Genomic DNA, 18,592 nt, shown 5'->3' on the forward strand with positions numbered 1-18,592 from the left:
GGATCCTTTCCTCTATTTTGAGGACTAGGGAAGAAAGTCGGCAAATGGATAGATTGGTTTAGAGCCACACTGGACACCACTTTAGAAATATAGCTAGGGTTAGTCCTAACGGAAACCCTGTCAGCATAGAAAATAATGAAGGGTCCCACAGCCATAAGTGCTTGTAGCTCAGACACTCTTCTAGCTGAAGTGATGGCCAGAAGCAAGGCTGTTTTCCAAGAGAGGAATTTTAACTCTGCTGATGCTGCAAGCTCAAAAGGAGGTAGTACAAAGTTAATGTCCCAAGCAGGAGTGGGTGCTCTCCTTGGGGGCCTTAAGTTGTTAGCCCTCTCAGGAATTGTTGATGAGGGTGAGAGAAAAGAGGTGGCTCAGTGCTGTAATGAGCCGAAATGGCAGAAGCATGTTTCTTAATGGAGAAGGATAGGCCTCTGTGGAGTAGATCTGCTACGTAATCCAGGATTAGAGGCAGGGAGGGCAGAGTTGTGTACTCCCCTTTGGACTGAACCCAGGAGCAAGTACCTTTTCCACTTGTCAGCATAGGAATTCATTGTACTGGGTCTTCTGGCTTCAAGGATGACGTCCAGCACCTGCTTGCTTAGGCTGGTTACTGGGGAAGAATTCAAGGAATAAGCCAGGCTGCAAGACTTAGGATTTGCAGTTGCGGATACAAGCTCTGTCCCCCCCTGCTGAGAGAGCAGAGTTGGGTTCTGGTGTAGGTGCCAGGGTGGCAACAGTGACTGGCAACAGTGACTGGCTGTGCAGGAGTCGGTACCAGTGTTGGCGTGGCCGGTCCGGGGCAATCAGAAATGTCCTTGGTCTGTCCTGTCTTATCTTGAGAAATACTTGAGAGAAGGGGCAGAGGGGGAAGGCATAAATTGAGAGGTTTACCCACTGGAAGGATAGGGCATCCACTTTCCAGGCCCTGCTGTGGTGTCCTGGTGCAGAATTTGTTGAGCTGGTGATTGCAGGGGGAGGCAAAGATATCCACCCTCTTGGGTCCCCCATTTCTTAATCAGAAGGTTGAATGTGCTGGGCTCTAGTTGCCAATCATGTGGGTCTAGGAGATTTCTGCTTAAGTAGTCTGTCAGAGTGCTGTTTGCCTGGCAGGGATTGAGCTTGCACTGGACCTGCATGTTCAAGGCCGTGTTCCACAGGACCATGGCTAGCCTGAAGAGTGGGTACGAATAAGTGCCCCCCTGCTTGTTGATGTAACATATAACTGTGGTGTTGTCTGCTTTTACCAGATGTCCTGGAGAGAGGCTGTTAAGAGTGTGCTGCACCACTAGCATCTCTTTTTGGTTGATGTGCAGAAGAATTTGACTTGGGCTCCAGTAGCCCGGCCCCCAGGCATAGTCTGAAGCATCTGTGGTCAAGGTCTGGGTGGCATGGGTTGAATAAAGGGCAGTCCCCTGTTGTGGTTGCATGTGTCTGCCCACCAAAGGGCCTCTGTCCTTAGACAGGGTATGATAGGAATGACTGTTGACAGGTCCTGAGAATGTTGGCACCAAAGACTTAAAGTACCATTGAAGTTTCCGCATATGCAGTCTTGCATACGAAGTAGCATTATACATGAAGAAATGAACCCCAGAGCTGGTAGAATTTTTCTTCCAGATAACTGGGCTCGTGGCCATTTGAAGTAGGCTGTCAGATAAACTTGTTTTCTGAAGTGAGGAATGCCATCAGGGATGTTGTGTCCAAGCTTGCTCCCAGGAAAGCCAAATTTTGACTGGGTACCAGTTTTGATTTCTTTTTATTGATGGTGTACTCCAGGGAAGTGAGAAGGTTTTTCACAAATGTCAGGTGCTGCAACAGCAATTCCCGACTGCCTGAATCAGCCAGTCGTCAGAGTATGGGTAAATTTAGATATTTCTCTGCCTGCAGTATGCAATGGCCGGAGCCAAACACTAATACTCTGGGCGCAGTGGATAAGCCAAAGGGAAGTGCAGAGAAAGTACAGTTGTGTACATTTACCATAAATGTAGAAGTTCGAGTGTATTCACTGTTGCAGTCATTACACTTGGGTTATCCTGCTGGCAGGCTACCCTCAGTTGGCTTGAATTCCAAAGTCTAGGTCCGGCATCGACTGCTGTCGCCTCTTCCCTGACGTCAGTGCGCCAGGGGTATAAAAGATGCAGTTGACGCCATTTTCTTCAGTTTTTCTTGCCCCAGATGTCAGGTGCCCCCAAAATGCATGCACCAAAATATATTATACCATCATCTACAAGCAAATACACCACATATGTTGTATAGATTTAGAAAAGTGCAGATAAGTTCCAGCAAAGAGATGGGGGATGGTGGGTGGGTAACCTGGACTGCAACAGTGAATACACTCTAACATCTACATTTATGGCAAGTGTACACAACTGTACTATGTTCTTCGTGTTTCACTGTTTCAGTCATTACACTAGGGTTGAATCCCAAAGCTATGGTTGGGAGGCTGGAGCTAAGTAGCATTAGCAGCGGCTATGAGGCCCTGCAGAACTGCAGTGGCAAAGCCTGCCCTGGATTTAGCGTAGAGTGGTAAATGATAGTGCTTTGTAAAGGTGTGCACTGAACTCCAGGCAGCAGCCTCTAAAATGTCTTTGGTTGGTACTCCCTTAAGGAAGGCTGCTGAAGTGGCTGCTGCTCTGGTTGAATCTGGCCTAATGCCCTTAGGCACTGGTTTGCCATGTTCTGAATAGCAGAAACGAATGCAGTGGCCTATCCACTTTGAAATGGTCTGCTTTGAGATAGCCTTTCTTTGTGATCCTGCAGCATATGCCACTAGTAGTTGCTCAGTCTTTCTGAAAGCTTTGGTTCTGTTCAAGTAGAAGTATATCTGTCTATGTATGTCCAAAGAATGCAGAATTCTCTCCCCCTTATTCTGTGGGTTTGGATAAAAGGTAGGCAAATGAATAGTTTGGTTAAGGGCCAAACTGGATACTACCTTAGGCATAAATGTCGGGTTTGTCCTCAGAGAAACGCTGTCTGGATAAAAAAATGATAAAGGGTTCCACAGCCATGAAGGCCTGTAGCTCTGAGACTCTTCTTGCAGAGGTTATTGCTAGGAGCAGAGCTGTTTTCCAAGATACAAACTTTATATCAGCTGTAGCGGCTGGCTCAAAAGGGGGCAGGGTGAATTTTTCCAAAACATAATTGAGGTCCCATGCTTGTACTGATGATCTCCTTGGAGGCCTTAAGTTTTTGGCTCCTCTGAGGTATTGCCATAAAGGATGAGAAAAGATTGGTGGCTCTGTATTGTAATGAGCCGAAATGGCAGAGGCATGAAATTGATGAAAAAGATAGGCCTTTATCCAGCCTCTCAGTTAGGTATTGCAAAATCTGAGGAATATTTGGTACTGCTGTGTCAATTCCTTGTGCCTGGTTCCAGGCACAGAATCTCTTCCATTTTCCAGCATAAGATTTTCTAGTACTAGGCCTCTTGGCCTCCAAAATTACATCCATCACCGCTTTAGTGAGAGGTGCGTTTTGTATGACTATATTATCCGCCATGCTGCCAGATTGAAGGTCTTGAATTGGCTGTGCAGGATCCGATTGTTTTGTTGGGACAGTAGGTGAGGTATTTGAGGTAAGGTCCAGGCTGGGCATTGAGACAAGTTCCTTAGGATTGGCTTCTCTTGTCTGACCTTTAGGAGTACCTTGGGGAGGAAGGGCAGTGGAGGAAAGGCATATACTGTTAAGTTTTTCCAGCTGAAAGATAGGGCATCCACTTTCCATGCTTGTCGGTGATGAGTCCTTGTGCAGAATCTCTTTAGTTGGCAGTTGTGAGGAGAGGCAAATAGGTCTATGTCCGGGCATCCCCATTTCCTTGTTATGTCGAAGACCTGTGGATCCAATTTCCACTCGTGGGGATCTATGAGGTTTGTGCTTAGGTTCGCCTGGCAGAGTATTTTTCTTTCCTGGCAGGAATTGTGCCTGCAGATGTACTTGGTAAGTCAATATCGTGTCCCACAAAGTCATGGCTAGTCTGCAGAGGGGATAAGAATGAGTGCCTCCCTGCTTGTTTATATACCACATGACCGTGGTATTGTCTGTCTATCAGTAGTTGTCCTGGATGAAGTAGGTCCTTGAAGGCTGTCAGGGCATTCTGAACAGCTAGCATCTCTTTTTGATTGATATGTAGATGCATTTGGTTGGCAGACCATGTGCCTTGAATACATCTTCCTGCCATGTGGGCCCCCCAGGCATAATCTGATGCATCCGTTGTCAATGTCTGCCTGGCTGGGGGTTAGGTGAATGGCTGTCCCTTGTTCTGGTGGCAGGCCTTCGCCCATCGAAACTCCTATTGTAGGCAGGGAATGAGAGTAAATATTGTTTCCAAGCTGTGGCAATGCGGAGTCCAAACACTTTTTAGGTATCATTGAAGTTTCCTCATATGCAGTCTTGCATATGGAATTAGTAGAATGCAGGATGCCATGAAGCCCAAAGCCTGCAGAATTTTTCTTGCAGATAACTGGGCCTTTGTTGCCAACAATTTGAAATAGGTAGTCAGTTGCCTTTGTCTGGCGTGAGATAAGCCATCTGGGCAGTTGTATTTAAGCTTGCACCCAGGAATATTATCTCTTGAGAGGGTACTAGTTTTGATTTCTGTTCGTTGACTGTGTACCCTAGGCATGGTAGTAATCTTTTTACAAACGCCAGATGCTGTAGTAGAATGTCCTTGTTCTCTGCTTGTATGAGGCAATCGTCCAAGTAAGGATATATTTGTATTCCTCTGTCTGCAGAACGCAATTACTGGTGCCAGGCACTTTGTGAAGACCCTGGACGCAGTAGATAAGCCAAAGTGCAGAGAATTGGTAGTGAATGGAGCCAGCTTTGAATCCGATGTATCTTCTGCATGTTTGTCTGATTGGGACATGCAGGTATGCCTCTTTTAGGTCTAAGGTCACAAGCCAAGCCTTCTTGCCCAGCATGGGCAGAAGCTGCTGTAAGGTCAACATCTTGAATTTTGGTATATGCAGATGTGTTTAGAATAGCTAGGTCCAGTATTCGTCTCCAGGCTTTGCCCTTTCTGGGTACCAAGAACAGTCTTGAATACAATCCTTGTCCCTGCTCTTGTTCTGGTACTTCTTGAATGGTCCTCATGTCTATGAGGGATAAGACTTGCTTTTGTGCCTCTGCCCATTGGTTTTTTGGCAGGTCTGTGCAACCGTTTGCCCTTAGCAGGGTATGAAAGTGAAACTTGTAGCCCTGTGACACTGTCTAAGACCCATTTGTCCTGGGTTATGTGCCAATTTTGAGAAAAAAAGTGCTAGTTTCCCCCCTAAAGGTGCTGCCAGAAGATAAGTGCTTGGCGCAGGCAGGGAGAAGTCATTGGGACTGTTTCCTGTAAGGCTGTGATTTGTCTTCTCCACTTTTTGGAGGTAGAATCACCCCACTGTTTAGACCTGTATGAACCTTGGGGCTGGGGATCTGCCTCTTGGGCGTCTGTATCTGCCCCTTTGCGGTCTGACACTGGAAAGGACCAATTCTTTGTAGGCCAGTGTCTGCCAAATCTTGGAGGCTATACCTGTAAGAAATCCTTGACTGTTTGCATAGATTTAGCTTTGTCCTCCATTTTCTTTAACACCAAACTATCATGCTGTAATGAAGCATCTAATAATTTTGCTTTAACATGATCTGGTAAATTTTGTTCCTTTAACCAAGCATGCCTCCTGACGACAGAACCCGTGACAGCGGCCCTGCAGGAGGCCTCCAAAGAATCAAAACCACATTGCAAAGTATGCTTTCCAACTTGCTCAGCTGCATGCAATAAATCCTGCATTTCTTTGTTTTCTGCACCTTCAGAATTTAACATTTTCTGTTTAAGCAGTGACATAAAATATTGTTGATATTTGAGCATATGAAACTAATAATTTAAAGCCCTTATAGCCAAGGAAGCAGAGGTGTAAATCTTCTTTCCCCATCTGTCCAATGCCCTAGAATCCCTGTCGGAGGGGGTAGGGTTTTTTGCAGTGGATGCCTTGACCCCCTTTGGGACCCTGAGAAATAGTTTCTGGGTCAGCAGCAGGGTTTTTGAAAAGGAATTTATGAGTCAGGCACCCTGTAGTACCTGTCCGGCTTAACAGGAGCTGGAGATAAGGAGTCAGGGGTCAGACTGGACTCTGAAAATACATCTACAATGTCTAACACTGGCGGAATAGCTAGGGGCCTGTGTTGTGGAAGTAAAAGGAAGTCCCTGAGCCTTTTCTTAGATTCAGAATAATCTTGGCTCTCCCAGTGGAAATGGTCCCTCATGGTATGCAAGGTTTCCACAAAAGAGTAATCCTCAGGAGGAGAGGCTGAAGGGATAAATTCTTCAGCATCAGAATCCTCATAGGGAGGAAGAGAGCATTCCTGATCAGAAGAGGAATCTGAAGAAATGGAAACCTGATATGAAGATTCATATTCTGTCTCTTGCCTAGGCCTCTTATCAGGAGGGGGATGGGAACCCCTGATCAAAGTAATTAAGTCTTCGGCCATTTTGAGCATCTGTTTTTTGGGCATGGAGGCCTGACCATGAGGCTGCTGCACTTGTTTCTTTGTCTTTAAAGATGCTTTAGTCTTTGCCTTTGTAGCTGGAGTCGTTTTAATGTACAACTGAGTAGGTCTGAAGACACCCTCAGAAGCAGATGCCTGCTCAGAGGCTCTGGACCCATCTGAGGTCCAATACCTTGAGCTTCCAGCTGCCTAGGCGACTCCACGTGGGAGTCTACAGCGGCCTGTGGGTCCAAAGTAGCGGGCGTCAGGGGCTGCGAAAGCACCTCACCGAGAGCCGGCGAACCGGTAACTAGCTTAGAAGAAGCCTCGTCGTCTGTTTTAGACCTCAGATGCCTGTACTTTTCTTTTTCTTTGCGTTTCTTGGGAACTGCGGTAGTCAGTTGTCTATCCGACGGCATCGTGTAATTAAATATTCTGCCAAAATAGTGAAATGCAAAATCATACCGGCGCTTTATTGTGCACTGGTTAAATCTAGCAATAAACAGACAAGCAATGTCGTGGTCAGAGCCTAGGCAAGGAATACAGTAAGAATGAAAACCCTTATGAGGTATTTGCTTCCCACAAAATTATTAACTTTTTCTGACATTGGTCTGGAGCAAGAAAAAAAGTTGTCCCCAACGAGGTACTTAGCTTTTAATGAAGACTTCAGATCTGAAATTCGAACACGAAAATCTCAGGAATCGGCTGACCGGCACTTGCGAACTGCTTCAGCTTCGGGCACCGTGCGGCAAGAAAGACTGAAGAAAATGGCGTTGGTTGCATCTTTTATACCCCCTGGCGCACTGACGTCAGGAAGAGGCGACAGCAACCGACGCCGGACCTAGACTTTGGAATTCAGGCCGACTGAGGGTAGCCTGCCAGCAGGATAACCCAAGTGTAATGACTGCAACAGTGAAACACGAAGAACATCAAGGCAGAAAGCAGTGGCCATCAGGCAGAGACAACTAAGGACTACGTAAGCAAGTGGCCAACGAAGTAATAAACTTGACTGAGAAGGTGGAGCTGAGCTGAAGATTCTGAAGTGCCGGCCTTTGATCTGATAACCCACATGTTGTAGGGGACTGAAAAGCCAATGGACCTTAAGTTACACTCTAGACAGCAGGTCTAATTATGGATACAAATGCTTTTAAAAAATTTCTGAGTCTCAAGTTGATACACTATTAATATGGCCAATCAAACAGAATTTTTACCTTTGTATCCTGACCATGTGACTTAAAGGTTCTGATCCTACACGTTCCCCTAAACTTTGATATGCTTTATTATTTCAAACTTCACTACTCAATGAGTTGGATGTTACTAATTATCCCTTTCAGTACCGCCTTAATTTTTGATGGGGTAATTTTTGTCTACCCAATATTATACCTTTTAATTAAGCATTTCATTCTTCAGCGTCAGACCGATTTCTTCTCTGCTCCCATTTTGCAATCGTCAGCATGACTGCATGTCCAAACTTGGAGAGCAAAGGAAATCTTGGCTAAAAAAACAGTGAATATACCAATGGTCTCAAGACTGAACCCTGGGGTGTTCTCCTACTAGTACTTATCCATGATATTGTTTAACCAAGTTTTACATATGGTTTATGATCAGACATTTATTAGTGTAATGTACTGACTTTACCTCACGGTCTCTGCATACGTACAACAATGTATTCATACTGCAAAGTGTCAGACACTTTTTACATCAAGATACAACTAAACCAGTAAAGCTGAAATCCTCTCAAAATTTAATTTGACAAGTCATGCTGGATTTTCCCTTCACAAAACCATGTTGTGCAAGGTCAAACTTAGGATCACAAATGTTATGTTTCTCATGGTACAGCAAGTTACAGCTCTCAAAACATGTTCCTATCATGAACCAAATGGTTTGTTTACTTTACAGATTGGGACAATATAGGATTTTTCTAATCTTGATGAACTGTTCCATTCTTCAGCATGTTAAACATGTACATTAGTAGAGTTGCTATACTTTGAAATGATACTAAAATTGGGCAGAGTATTTATCAGATGTCATGGAATTTTACTTTCCTCAGAAGTGTTAAACATTTTCCCCAAGTATGCTCAGGAACAGTGTGTATTTGCGGCATCCAGTAGGTCAAACGTCATGATCCATCCTGACCAAGTCCTTTATGTGGTCTGTTTTAATAAAAGCTTTGTAAACTTTTCATTGAAATCACAGCCTAAATAAATTTAGCGTTTCCCTCTGTGACATTACAGGGACCTTTCCCCAGACTTTAATGGATGTGTTTCTGCCCTGTGCAGCACGCTTCCATTAAAATGTATGGATGCCTTTCATGGTTTCCCTGAGTCAATGTCACAATATCAAAAATATTTAATTTTCAGTGTAGAGCAAAACAAAGAATTTATGCTAAATCTGTGAAGGTTAACTACAGCTTTATATGCCATTATGGGGTTGTGCAAAATAAGTCAGAGTGACAATACACCACGTTATTAAAAGCACAATACTAAGTGCAATTACTAGTCACAGCAGACACTCAAGTAAAATAACCATTAAAAATGTGAGCTACTTGTTTATCCATAACATGCCTTTACCAACCAATCTACTAGATGAATGCGATTTTTTTAATTGAATTCTTACTATCCTCTATACACAAGTTTTCTTATTACTACTTTGCATGCAATGCCCTTTGTAGATCTTTAGTAACTAGTTCCATCAATTTTAAAATTTACAATATGCATGCCTTTTCTTCATCTATAATCTAGTTAGACGCTGGTCCCACCAGATTTCTTTTTTTAACCACCTTTGATTTTCTTCAGTATTCTTTAGATGTTTACTACAAATTATCCTCTATTTCCCTCCATTTTCATCAGTGGATACTGCAGAAAACATCTACTAAGTTTGTTCCGTCCAACCTTATCCAGATCACAATATATCCCTTATGGTCAAGGATGATACACCATCAAAAACACAATACTATCAAAATCAGAACTTCCAAGTGGATCTGTAACATTAACATTTATAATACTTTCAACATTGGTTAAAACTAAATCAAGGGTAGTGGACTTCTTTGTGTGTAAATCTACCAGATGCTCAACGTTGCTAATATTCACTACATTAAAAAACAGGATTCAAAATAATTACATGAAAAGCAGACATCTTAGTTTACATGAGCTTAATTTAAGTCCCCAAAAGTATTTGTTGGTATTTCAGCTTTTTCTCCAATATTTGGAAGAAGTAGTAATGCTGGATTGTTCATGTTTGGACTCCTATATGCAATAATAAAATTGACAATCTCCCCAAGGAGAGGGGTTTCTCCACACAGAACTTAATCTTCACCTTTTGCTTTCTAAAGTACTACTTAAAAGGAATCATGTACCAACAACATAACCCCCCATCAGTTCTTTTGTTTCTTAAATCTGGCATCACAGAAGTGAACATTCAAGAGCTAAAATAACATGCAGAGTAATAGTGATACTGCTCTGAAGAAATCATTTTTTGTCAGAAGAACCACAGAGACAGAAGCCTAGCAGCATTATGGGAGTACAAAGCAAGTGTTTGATGAAGCACCAACTCACTAGCAATCTAATGCCTGCAGCACACAGAGGTCACTAAAAATGGGCCACTTTGCCAGACAGTACTTTTGGGGTAAGAATCTTCCCTCAAGTTAAGGGTCTTTCCAAAGCAGACATCCTCAGAGAAAATTCGAAAAGGAGGACTCTTCCTTGTAGTGTAATAACCAGCAGAACAAATCTGACAAAATCAGGCAAGTTCTTCCTGGATGTCAAAGATAGATAGCCAATCAAGAAAAGCCCTCTCCAGAAGTGACATGCATTCCTGAATTTGAGAAGTCCCCAGGAGGAGTTGCAAAAATGTGCAGTCTCTGCCACAAATCACTCATAGCCACAGATGACTGGGGCCAGGAAGGGTGTTGCCTGTGACAGGTCTATCCAACAGGGTTTAAAGGCTGAAGACTCTGCCATCTTGATCATTTTATAAATTAATACAATAGTCGCTTCCTTATTCAGGGTACTGAAATATTGTAGTGAAAGCCGGAATGCCCTCTACAAATGACTGGGAATCTGCTGTGACACAGCCAGCATTGCTAATGAGGTCTGCCTTATCTGCATGACTGGTATCTCAGTGTCTCCCTCTAAAGGGGCAGCACCACACACACAAGCACAAAAAAACAGATGCCTTTGGGGGGACAAAAACAATCCTTACCACCTCACTGGGGCCAGTGCCTTCAGGCCCTCTCATAGGACTGGCAGGGTCACTAAGGCCCCACATTCTTTGCCCATAAAATTATTCGTAACTAGATTCTTAGCTTGAAGCAATTTTCTACTGTGCATCATTTTATGCCCTTCCCCAAAAGAAATTTCCTTCAGTGATTTGGATAAGTGCCCGATATCCATTGGCCTAAAACCAGAATACTTTTTATGCTCAAGGAAAGTAGTGAGATTATAAGCTCCACGAAGTAAAAATTTCTTACTAAAAAGCAATGTTTACACGATGACACCTGATGGCTCTTGTCTCAAGAAAATCCTGAAGGAGACCGATTCATTTCTAGGGCAAACTCTCCTGCAAAGGAAAAAAAAATACAAATCTGGATACTTGCAGACCAGTACTCTCAAAGACACCTTGCTGAATGAAGAGACAAGTCACACTGAACAGTAAACTGGTGCTCAAACTGGCATGGGCTGATATCCTTTTTCTATTAAGTATGATGTTCTCAGTGTGTGGAAATGACTAGTGACACACTGAGGGTATCCAAAAATTTGAAGTTAAGCCGTATGACTGATTTCTGCCTGCAGCTAATCCCAAAGTTTTCTAACTTGTGCTGCAGTACGGAATCTTATGAATACAATATACTCCTCCTGTACCCATAATGAAAACAAAATAAGAGCATTGGTGATTTTTGCCTTTACTGGAAGCTAGCATTCTAAAGACAAGGAACAGGTGTCACTTTGTTACCACATTAAACCTCAGAAATGGACGGAATAGCTTTGTGCAGAAAGTTTCAAACAAAAATGTAAAGATTGGACAATGTCCTACGGAACTGGAGACCTTTAGGAAGACCAGCTTGTAAATATAATGTGAAGAGAGGACAACAGCGTGAATCCTGATCAAAATGCAGAACAATTTTAACGTTCACAGAGGCCAACACATTACCCATGGTCAAACCTCTACTGACAGGAACACCATGACACACTAAGGACATGATGCACAACAAATGGACAATGACAAATGTCAAGGGACTAGCCTCATGGAAGGTGGCAAACACAAGTATATGTACATGATATTTCTGAAATCCAATCTCAGTGTGTCAAATATTACTTATGTTTGTCTTTTCATAACGTTCCAAGCAAATATAAAACTTGCCAAAGCTCTGCAATGCAGCGTTAGGCAAGTAAAAAAAAAAAAAAAGGAAAAAAGGTGGGACAGTCCTTTCTCCTACCACCCACCATTCATGTTTCTATGCTTCAGTTTACGACACAAGGTGGAGGGGCATCTTTTCTAAACATACTCTTACAAATACATGAGCTGGCATGCTCTATGTAGTTTCATTTGTATTCTCTTTTTATTACAAAAATGCCTTGTTTGTATAAAAATGACTACACCCGCACACAAGCACCTTCCATTTTCTCAGCAACTGTGGATGGTCCTATGATCATGTAAAATCATGGCAGACTGTCTACTATTTTCCCGTAGAATCAAATCGGATTGCAGAGAACATACCTTCTTTTTCTTCTTTTTCTGTGTCTTTCTGCTTGCAGAGCTTTGCAGTAATGCCTGTAAAAAGTTACAGAAAAGGAAAAAATAACCACAAGACATGTTAACTTTTTATAATTTATTTAATATCTATTATTCAGATATTCACGTAAGTAAAAAAATAAACTCACCTTTATACCACAGAAACAACTCAGCATTTGTCAGTTATGATGAGGAAGTGGCATAGATTACAAGTTCACAAGGACAGGTTCAGTAGAATCTTAAGTAAAAACTGACGGATGGTCAACATCCCCAGTGTCACCTTTTTACTGTAGGAGGGTACTTACCTGTTTGATCATTGTACAGACACAATCAGTAAAACTTAAGTCATCATGTGTCTACTGAAAGTGTGAGGGCTATAAATATGAGCCAGGGAACAGGACTACAAAAATTTGGAGGAATATATATTTATACTAATTCCAAAACTACTGCCTCTGAGTGTTCCCCATATTCTGAGATGCAGTGATCTCAAAGTTACATACATAAACAGCAAGTGTGTGCATGCGGGAATACTTTAAACATGACACTACAACGTTAATATACTCTGACTTGGATCTGACCAGCCATCTAGACCTCTCAGCATCAGGTCTTGCACTTCAACAGTGAACAAGTACACCAATGGTTTTGCCAGTATTTCTGGCAAGGAACCTAAAAGTCTTGGCAATATCTTTGCAGCATCTCTCCCAACAAGGTGGTTCCCTGTACTGACATGCATGGCCAATATTTTCACCTGTCCTGACCATTGTTTGTCATGCTCCAGTGATGAAAAAAGTGGTTTAGTTACTACACTTCTGAAGCAGCTGTTACAAATTGTCTCATTTACAGCACAGAGAAGCCAGAGTTTCACTTTACTACAATGGGCTGCTTCTTACCTTAGAATATGCCTTGCAGGTTACATCAGTGTGTTCTCAACAAATGACAAACAGTGTAAATAGCAAAAATAATCTGCAAATTACAAAGAAGCATCACTGCTTTACTCTGAATAAAGTCAAATGCTCACTAGCATTCAACAAGCCATGCTATTACCCAGACCCCTAATTACAAACTCCTGAATTCACAGGGCAGGCACACACTAGGCCTGTTTGCAAAACTAAAGCTTTTCTCACACATTAAACACAACTGTGGATTCCTTTTCTCTCTACAATCACAATCCTACAACATCCTACCACTGACATTTAGAAGCTCATCCCACAACTGTTAAAGTTTAACGGCACACCATGAAAGGAAAGTCAGATACTTCTGAACCAAGCCTCGACCCTGTGCTTGATACAACTCCATTACAGCTTTAAATTAAGTCTCTGCTGCCATAGTGTATGATCTTTGGTCAAGTTTTGATTTCATTAATTTATATACTGTTTAGTACTAATATTTGTGTTTAAAACATTTTAGTACATTTTCAGAAAATGCAGACTTTAAAAGGGAAGCTGAAAATGGCCTGCTGGTCTAACTTCATAGGTAGGTAAGAGGCTATCGGCCCTGGGGCCTACATAAGCCTAGCCAAAAAGGTTCCCTGGCTTTCGCTGCCCAAGAAAATTATTTTCCAGTGCCCATGTCAGGCAGTGCTGCAGATGTGATTCCCGGGGTGAATTTGATATTTCCCATCCAGTCGTCAAGATTTTTCTTAGAGAGACGAGGAGCTTTGCTTGACATGAATGGTAGTTTGTTCAAGAATATGGGAAATCTCTGGGACAAGAATCTATCCCTCCAGCATGTTCTGTTTATTGTGGTGACGAGGTTTAGGTCCCTGGGGCATGTGGTTCGGAGAGACTGGGATTTCTTTAAGTGCAGGTTTGACATAACTTGTATGTTAGCCAGAGATAGCCTCCAAGTAGGCGATATGCGACGGAATAGAGCTGGAGTTTTATGAGACTGTCTGCATATGGCATCTGTTGTGAGGTATTTCTGTGGCCTTTCCAATTGTTGTAGGTGCCTTGTGAGATGCATGCCAAATGGAGCATTGTACTCTATAATGGGTCTGATGAGAGAGGAACAATGACCTTTTTTTCTAGAGGAGAACCCTTTTGTAATGAGGTGTGCCACGCAGAAAGATTTCCTAACTATTGTGGCGATGTGGTTAACAAAGGAGAGACTACTGTCCACCTGTGTCCCGAGGTCTCATCATTCTCAGTGGTTAGTGAGCTACCGCCTATGTGGTAATAAATAGGTACAGAGTTTTTCCTAAAGGGGATGACAATGCACTTCTTGGCAGTGAGCTTGAGGCCATGACTTTGACACCAAGCATCTGTCTCTGTGAGGCCCTTTTGTAGAATGTCTACATCATTAGGTGATTCTATTATGTCTCCCAGTTTGCAGTCATCTGTGAATTTTGTTAGCGAAAGACACTTATTGGCCTGCACTTCCGAGAAGTAGATGCTGAACAGAAGACAGAGGACAGAACCATGTGGTACTTCGTCACTGGTCTGAAGTAGGACTTTGAGTTAGCTACTTTTACTGTGTGGGGTCTGTCAAGAGAGCCAGTTGGCCACCCATCTTGACACAGGGATTTATGCCCAGTTTAGTGAGTTTATCGATAATTCCAAAGTGAGGGATGGTATCAAAAGCCTTGGCGAGGTCAAGATAGGCTGTGTGCACTAGCTTGCCCTTGTCTACGGCTCTAGTGACTGCTTCAAAGTAGTCAACCCACTTTAGAAGACATCTACCTTTTACAAACCCAAACTGAGTGGGGGTCCAGGGTATGGAGGTTACTTATGTGTTTATAAGCTCCAAGATGATACATTCCATGGCCTTGCAGACCAGGCTCATCAGGCTAATGGGGCGGCAGTTTCCGGGGTCCATGGTGGCACCCACTTTGTGGAGTGGGATAACAGTCGCTGTGCGCCATTCAGTAAGCACATAACCCGAGGTGAGTCTATGACTGAACTTGGTACTTAGGTGGGGTGCCAGTTCGTTCTGTAGTTCGTGTAGTACGCAGCCTGGGATGTTGTCTGGTCCCATGGATGCTGTGTTCTTGGCTTTGGAGAGTGCTGTCTTTACTTGTTCATCCGTGATTACAGGGGCTTTGCATTCTTCCGATATTAAGATGGGCCCCCTTGGAGAGAGAGAGGGGGGTAAAGTTAGCACTGAACCTATCTGCCAGGATGTTGGCAATATCGGTTGGTTCTGTATATTTAGTACCATTGTGCTATATCTCAGAGAAGATCTGAGTGTTACCATTGAGATTCTTGACATAGCTGTAGAATGCTTTATGGTAATCTTTGTAATCAGTTGCGATTTTATTTTCATAAATGGCTTTGGAGGATTTTATAAGGGATCTCAGCTTCTTGCTGAGGCTGACCAGGAAGCTCCTCCAATCTTGGGATTTTACTCTTTTGCAACAGCTTCTTCCTTCTGTTGTAGAGTTTATGGCAAGGGACCACCAGATTGGCTTCCTTTTTTTGGAGGATAGCATCTTGGTTCTGTTGGGGATGGCAAGATCCATGCACTCGTATATGTGCTTATACAGTGCATTTGTGTAAGATTCAGCAGTTGTATCTATTTTCTGTCTGCATGGGTGTTGTGAAGTTTACCACTTCTGTCTTAAGAAGCATGAAGTTGGCTTTGGGGGAGTTTTTGACGGTGGTTTTCTTAATGGGTGGTGGTGGGATATGGATGCCTAGGGTGATTAGCTTGTGGTCGGATCTGACCAGCGAGGGGTTGACCTCTGGTATGGAACACCCGTTACCCATATTGGTAATGACTAGGTCCAGGATATTACTGTCCCTGGTGGGGGTGTGGACAAGCTGATCAAGGCGTTGGAATTTATGAATTCTAGAAAGCATTGAGCGAATGAGTTGGTACACGAGTAGTTGTCCCAGTTGATGGTGGGGTAGTTGAAATAGCCCATAATTAAGGTATTGGGTTGTACCTTAATATTTTCCAGTATCTTAAGAAAGAAGAGTGGAAATCCTGGGGCATGGTGGAGGATCTGTAACAAGCTACAACCTGGACTGCAGTCTTGCCCAGTGTTAGTTGCACTTGGATAATTTCAGATGCATTATGTTGAGCAACTAGCCTGGAGGTGTGGATATCCTTAATGAATATGGACACGTCTCTGCCTTTAGTGTTTTGGTCCATGTTAGGTGGCTGAAAGTTGTGCTATGAATTATAGCCTGGTAATGCAGGGGTGCTCTCTGGAGCCTTGAACCAGGTCTCTGTCACTGCACAGAAGTCTATGTTCGCATTTTTAAGGAGTGCATCAAGAGAGTGCATTTTGAAGTTTAGACTTCTAGCACTGAGCAGCATTACCCTCAGAGTTTGCTTGCTTGTACCTGTTACGGTGGTGAATTTAGCATTTGAACCTTGCCTAAAAAAGGCACTATAGGGGTGGCAAGAGCCTTAGACAGTACCCGGAATCCCAGGGGCGACAGGTGAAGGACATCTCTGGCAAATCACCATGGTCTGTTGACCGTATCGTCCCAGGCAGACAGATACTGGATCCCCAGACACCAGAAGCTTAGCCAATTGCTGAAGTCAATCATTTTGTCATTGTACTGTGGTATCATTCTGTGCAATGGCAGGATGCTACTCATGGCTAGGGTCTTACCTGCCTGGGCTACAAGATCCGAGCGCTCCTCCATGTCTCTCTTCATGAAGTCCAAGGAGGTACATCTCAGGTCATTCACACCAACATGGACAATGAGTCGTATCTGTACTTGTTGTGGAGTGACCTGAGTGCGTGCATTATGTGGCGGATCCTGACACCCGACAGGAAGCTGACAACTTTCTCCTCGTTTAGCCTGGTGAGTGGGACATCAGTGTGCCTGACTATAGAGTCACCTATGACTAGTGTGTTGGGTAAGTTGTTTTGCCTTATGGGCTGAAGTTGAGTGGCACACATTTTGCTGGCTGTGTCATTTGGATACCATTGGGGGGTGGTGGTGGTTGTCTGCGTTTCAGCTTGGGAGGTCTCTGTTGCTTGAGCAGATTTTTATTGACAGCCTCCGTGCATGTGGGTGTGTGCTTTGCGTTTATATGTGTGGGTTTTGAAGGACTGTGTGTTGAGTGTGTGGTGTGGTACAGGTGTTAACCTTCTCCTCTTGAATGTCTAGTCCAATCTTGGCTGGAGAGAGCTTGGCTTCCGGTTTGGCTATACAAGTGTATCTCTCGCAGGTTGTAGTGTTGGGTGGTAGGAGGAGAGGGTTGTCAGTGTACATGAGGCAATTGCTGCATTGCCCCAAGATGCCCAGATTCATCACGTGGACAGGAGAAAACATCAAGAGCTGACCCATGGGCACGCCTGGATAAGTGCTTAATTAATTTAAATACTAAGAATGGTTTTCCTCTTGACAAGTGAGGAAAGGCGAGTGCTGCAGTAATTTGTAGTTTACTTAGTGCTTACAAGTCCTGAGCAAGTCCTCAGCACAAGGAAACAGTTGAGTGCTGAAACTAAAAAGCTGGCTAGTTCTAGCTAAAACTGGCTAGTTTTAGCACCAATCCCAAGAAGAGAAGCAAGCCACTGCCTGTTTGGTGATCCACAGTCTTGTCTCGGATGATGCAAGGGTCTGTAGACTTTGTAGCCTTTTTCTGGTAGATGCGTTGAATAGCAACCAGACCAAACAGGTATGTTAAGCAGACACTCACTCTCCAACCAGAAAGAGTCAGGAATCAATGCACTCTGCTCCTACTCTCACCAGGATCAGAATATAAGCACAGATTCTAAGCGGTCACCTAGAAAGCAGTTAAGCTTTCTGGTGATCAGTAGTCTCCAGGAAATAATGCAACTGCACTTCTCTCACCAGAAGAAAACAGAAGCACTAATTCCAAGATTACTACTGAGGGGCAGAATATGGGCTCTACAATAACTGCTGGTCTTGCAATCTATGCTTAAAGGCAAGATGAAAAAAATGGTTTATCCTAAACACTGCAGTGTGCACTAGAGAAGTTAGATGTGAAAGCAGGTAACTTAAGTTTTACTGGTCTAAAAGTTAAGTTTTAGTGGAGAGTCAGTATTTTTAAAATAGCAAGATAGATTGAAAGAGGGTGGTCACTTTTGTATTCTGGTACTATGGAACACAGTAGGATGGCCAATAAATTTAAATAGCTGAAGGGGAGTAATTTCACAAAATGATAATTTTGTGCTTAGCTTACACCAGCCAATAAAAGCAGAGGAGAAATGAGATATATAGTCAAATTAACAATAGGGGAAGGCAACTAGAAAGACAGTGGTGTTTAAGAACACAACAGGGACTGGGTGGGAAAAATTTGTCTGACTCGAGAGAAAGCTGCAGTCTCTTCAAGTTTTAGTATGCAGTTAAAAGCAGAATACAAGTAAAACACAGTGTAAAGAAAACAAATCACAGTATACAAAACAGAAAAAGGCAATAAAGTAATACAAAACACAACAAATAAAAAAGCAAACTAACCTTTCCCTCACAGCAAACTAGCA

At 43.1% G+C, this 18,592-nt stretch overlaps 1 protein-coding gene across 1 annotated transcript in view; it reads right to left on the reverse strand.

Moving 5' to 3' along the window:
* PA2G4 (proliferation-associated 2G4) overlaps window positions 1-18,592 on the reverse strand; it is a gene marked incomplete in the record, with an annotated part of 522,843 nt that overhangs the window by 165,810 nt on the left and 338,441 nt on the right. The window contains 1 exon segment of the mRNA XM_044083746.1: window positions 12,175-12,228. Coding sequence (XP_043939681.1) covers window positions 12,175-12,228 — 54 coding nt within the window.

This window comes from Protopterus annectens, chromosome 9.part0 (assembly GCF_019279795.1).
Source record: "Protopterus annectens isolate FY-2018-M chromosome 9.part0, PAN1.0, whole genome shotgun sequence".
Lineage (NCBI taxonomy): Eukaryota > Metazoa > Chordata > Ceratodontiformes > Protopteridae > Protopterus > Protopterus annectens.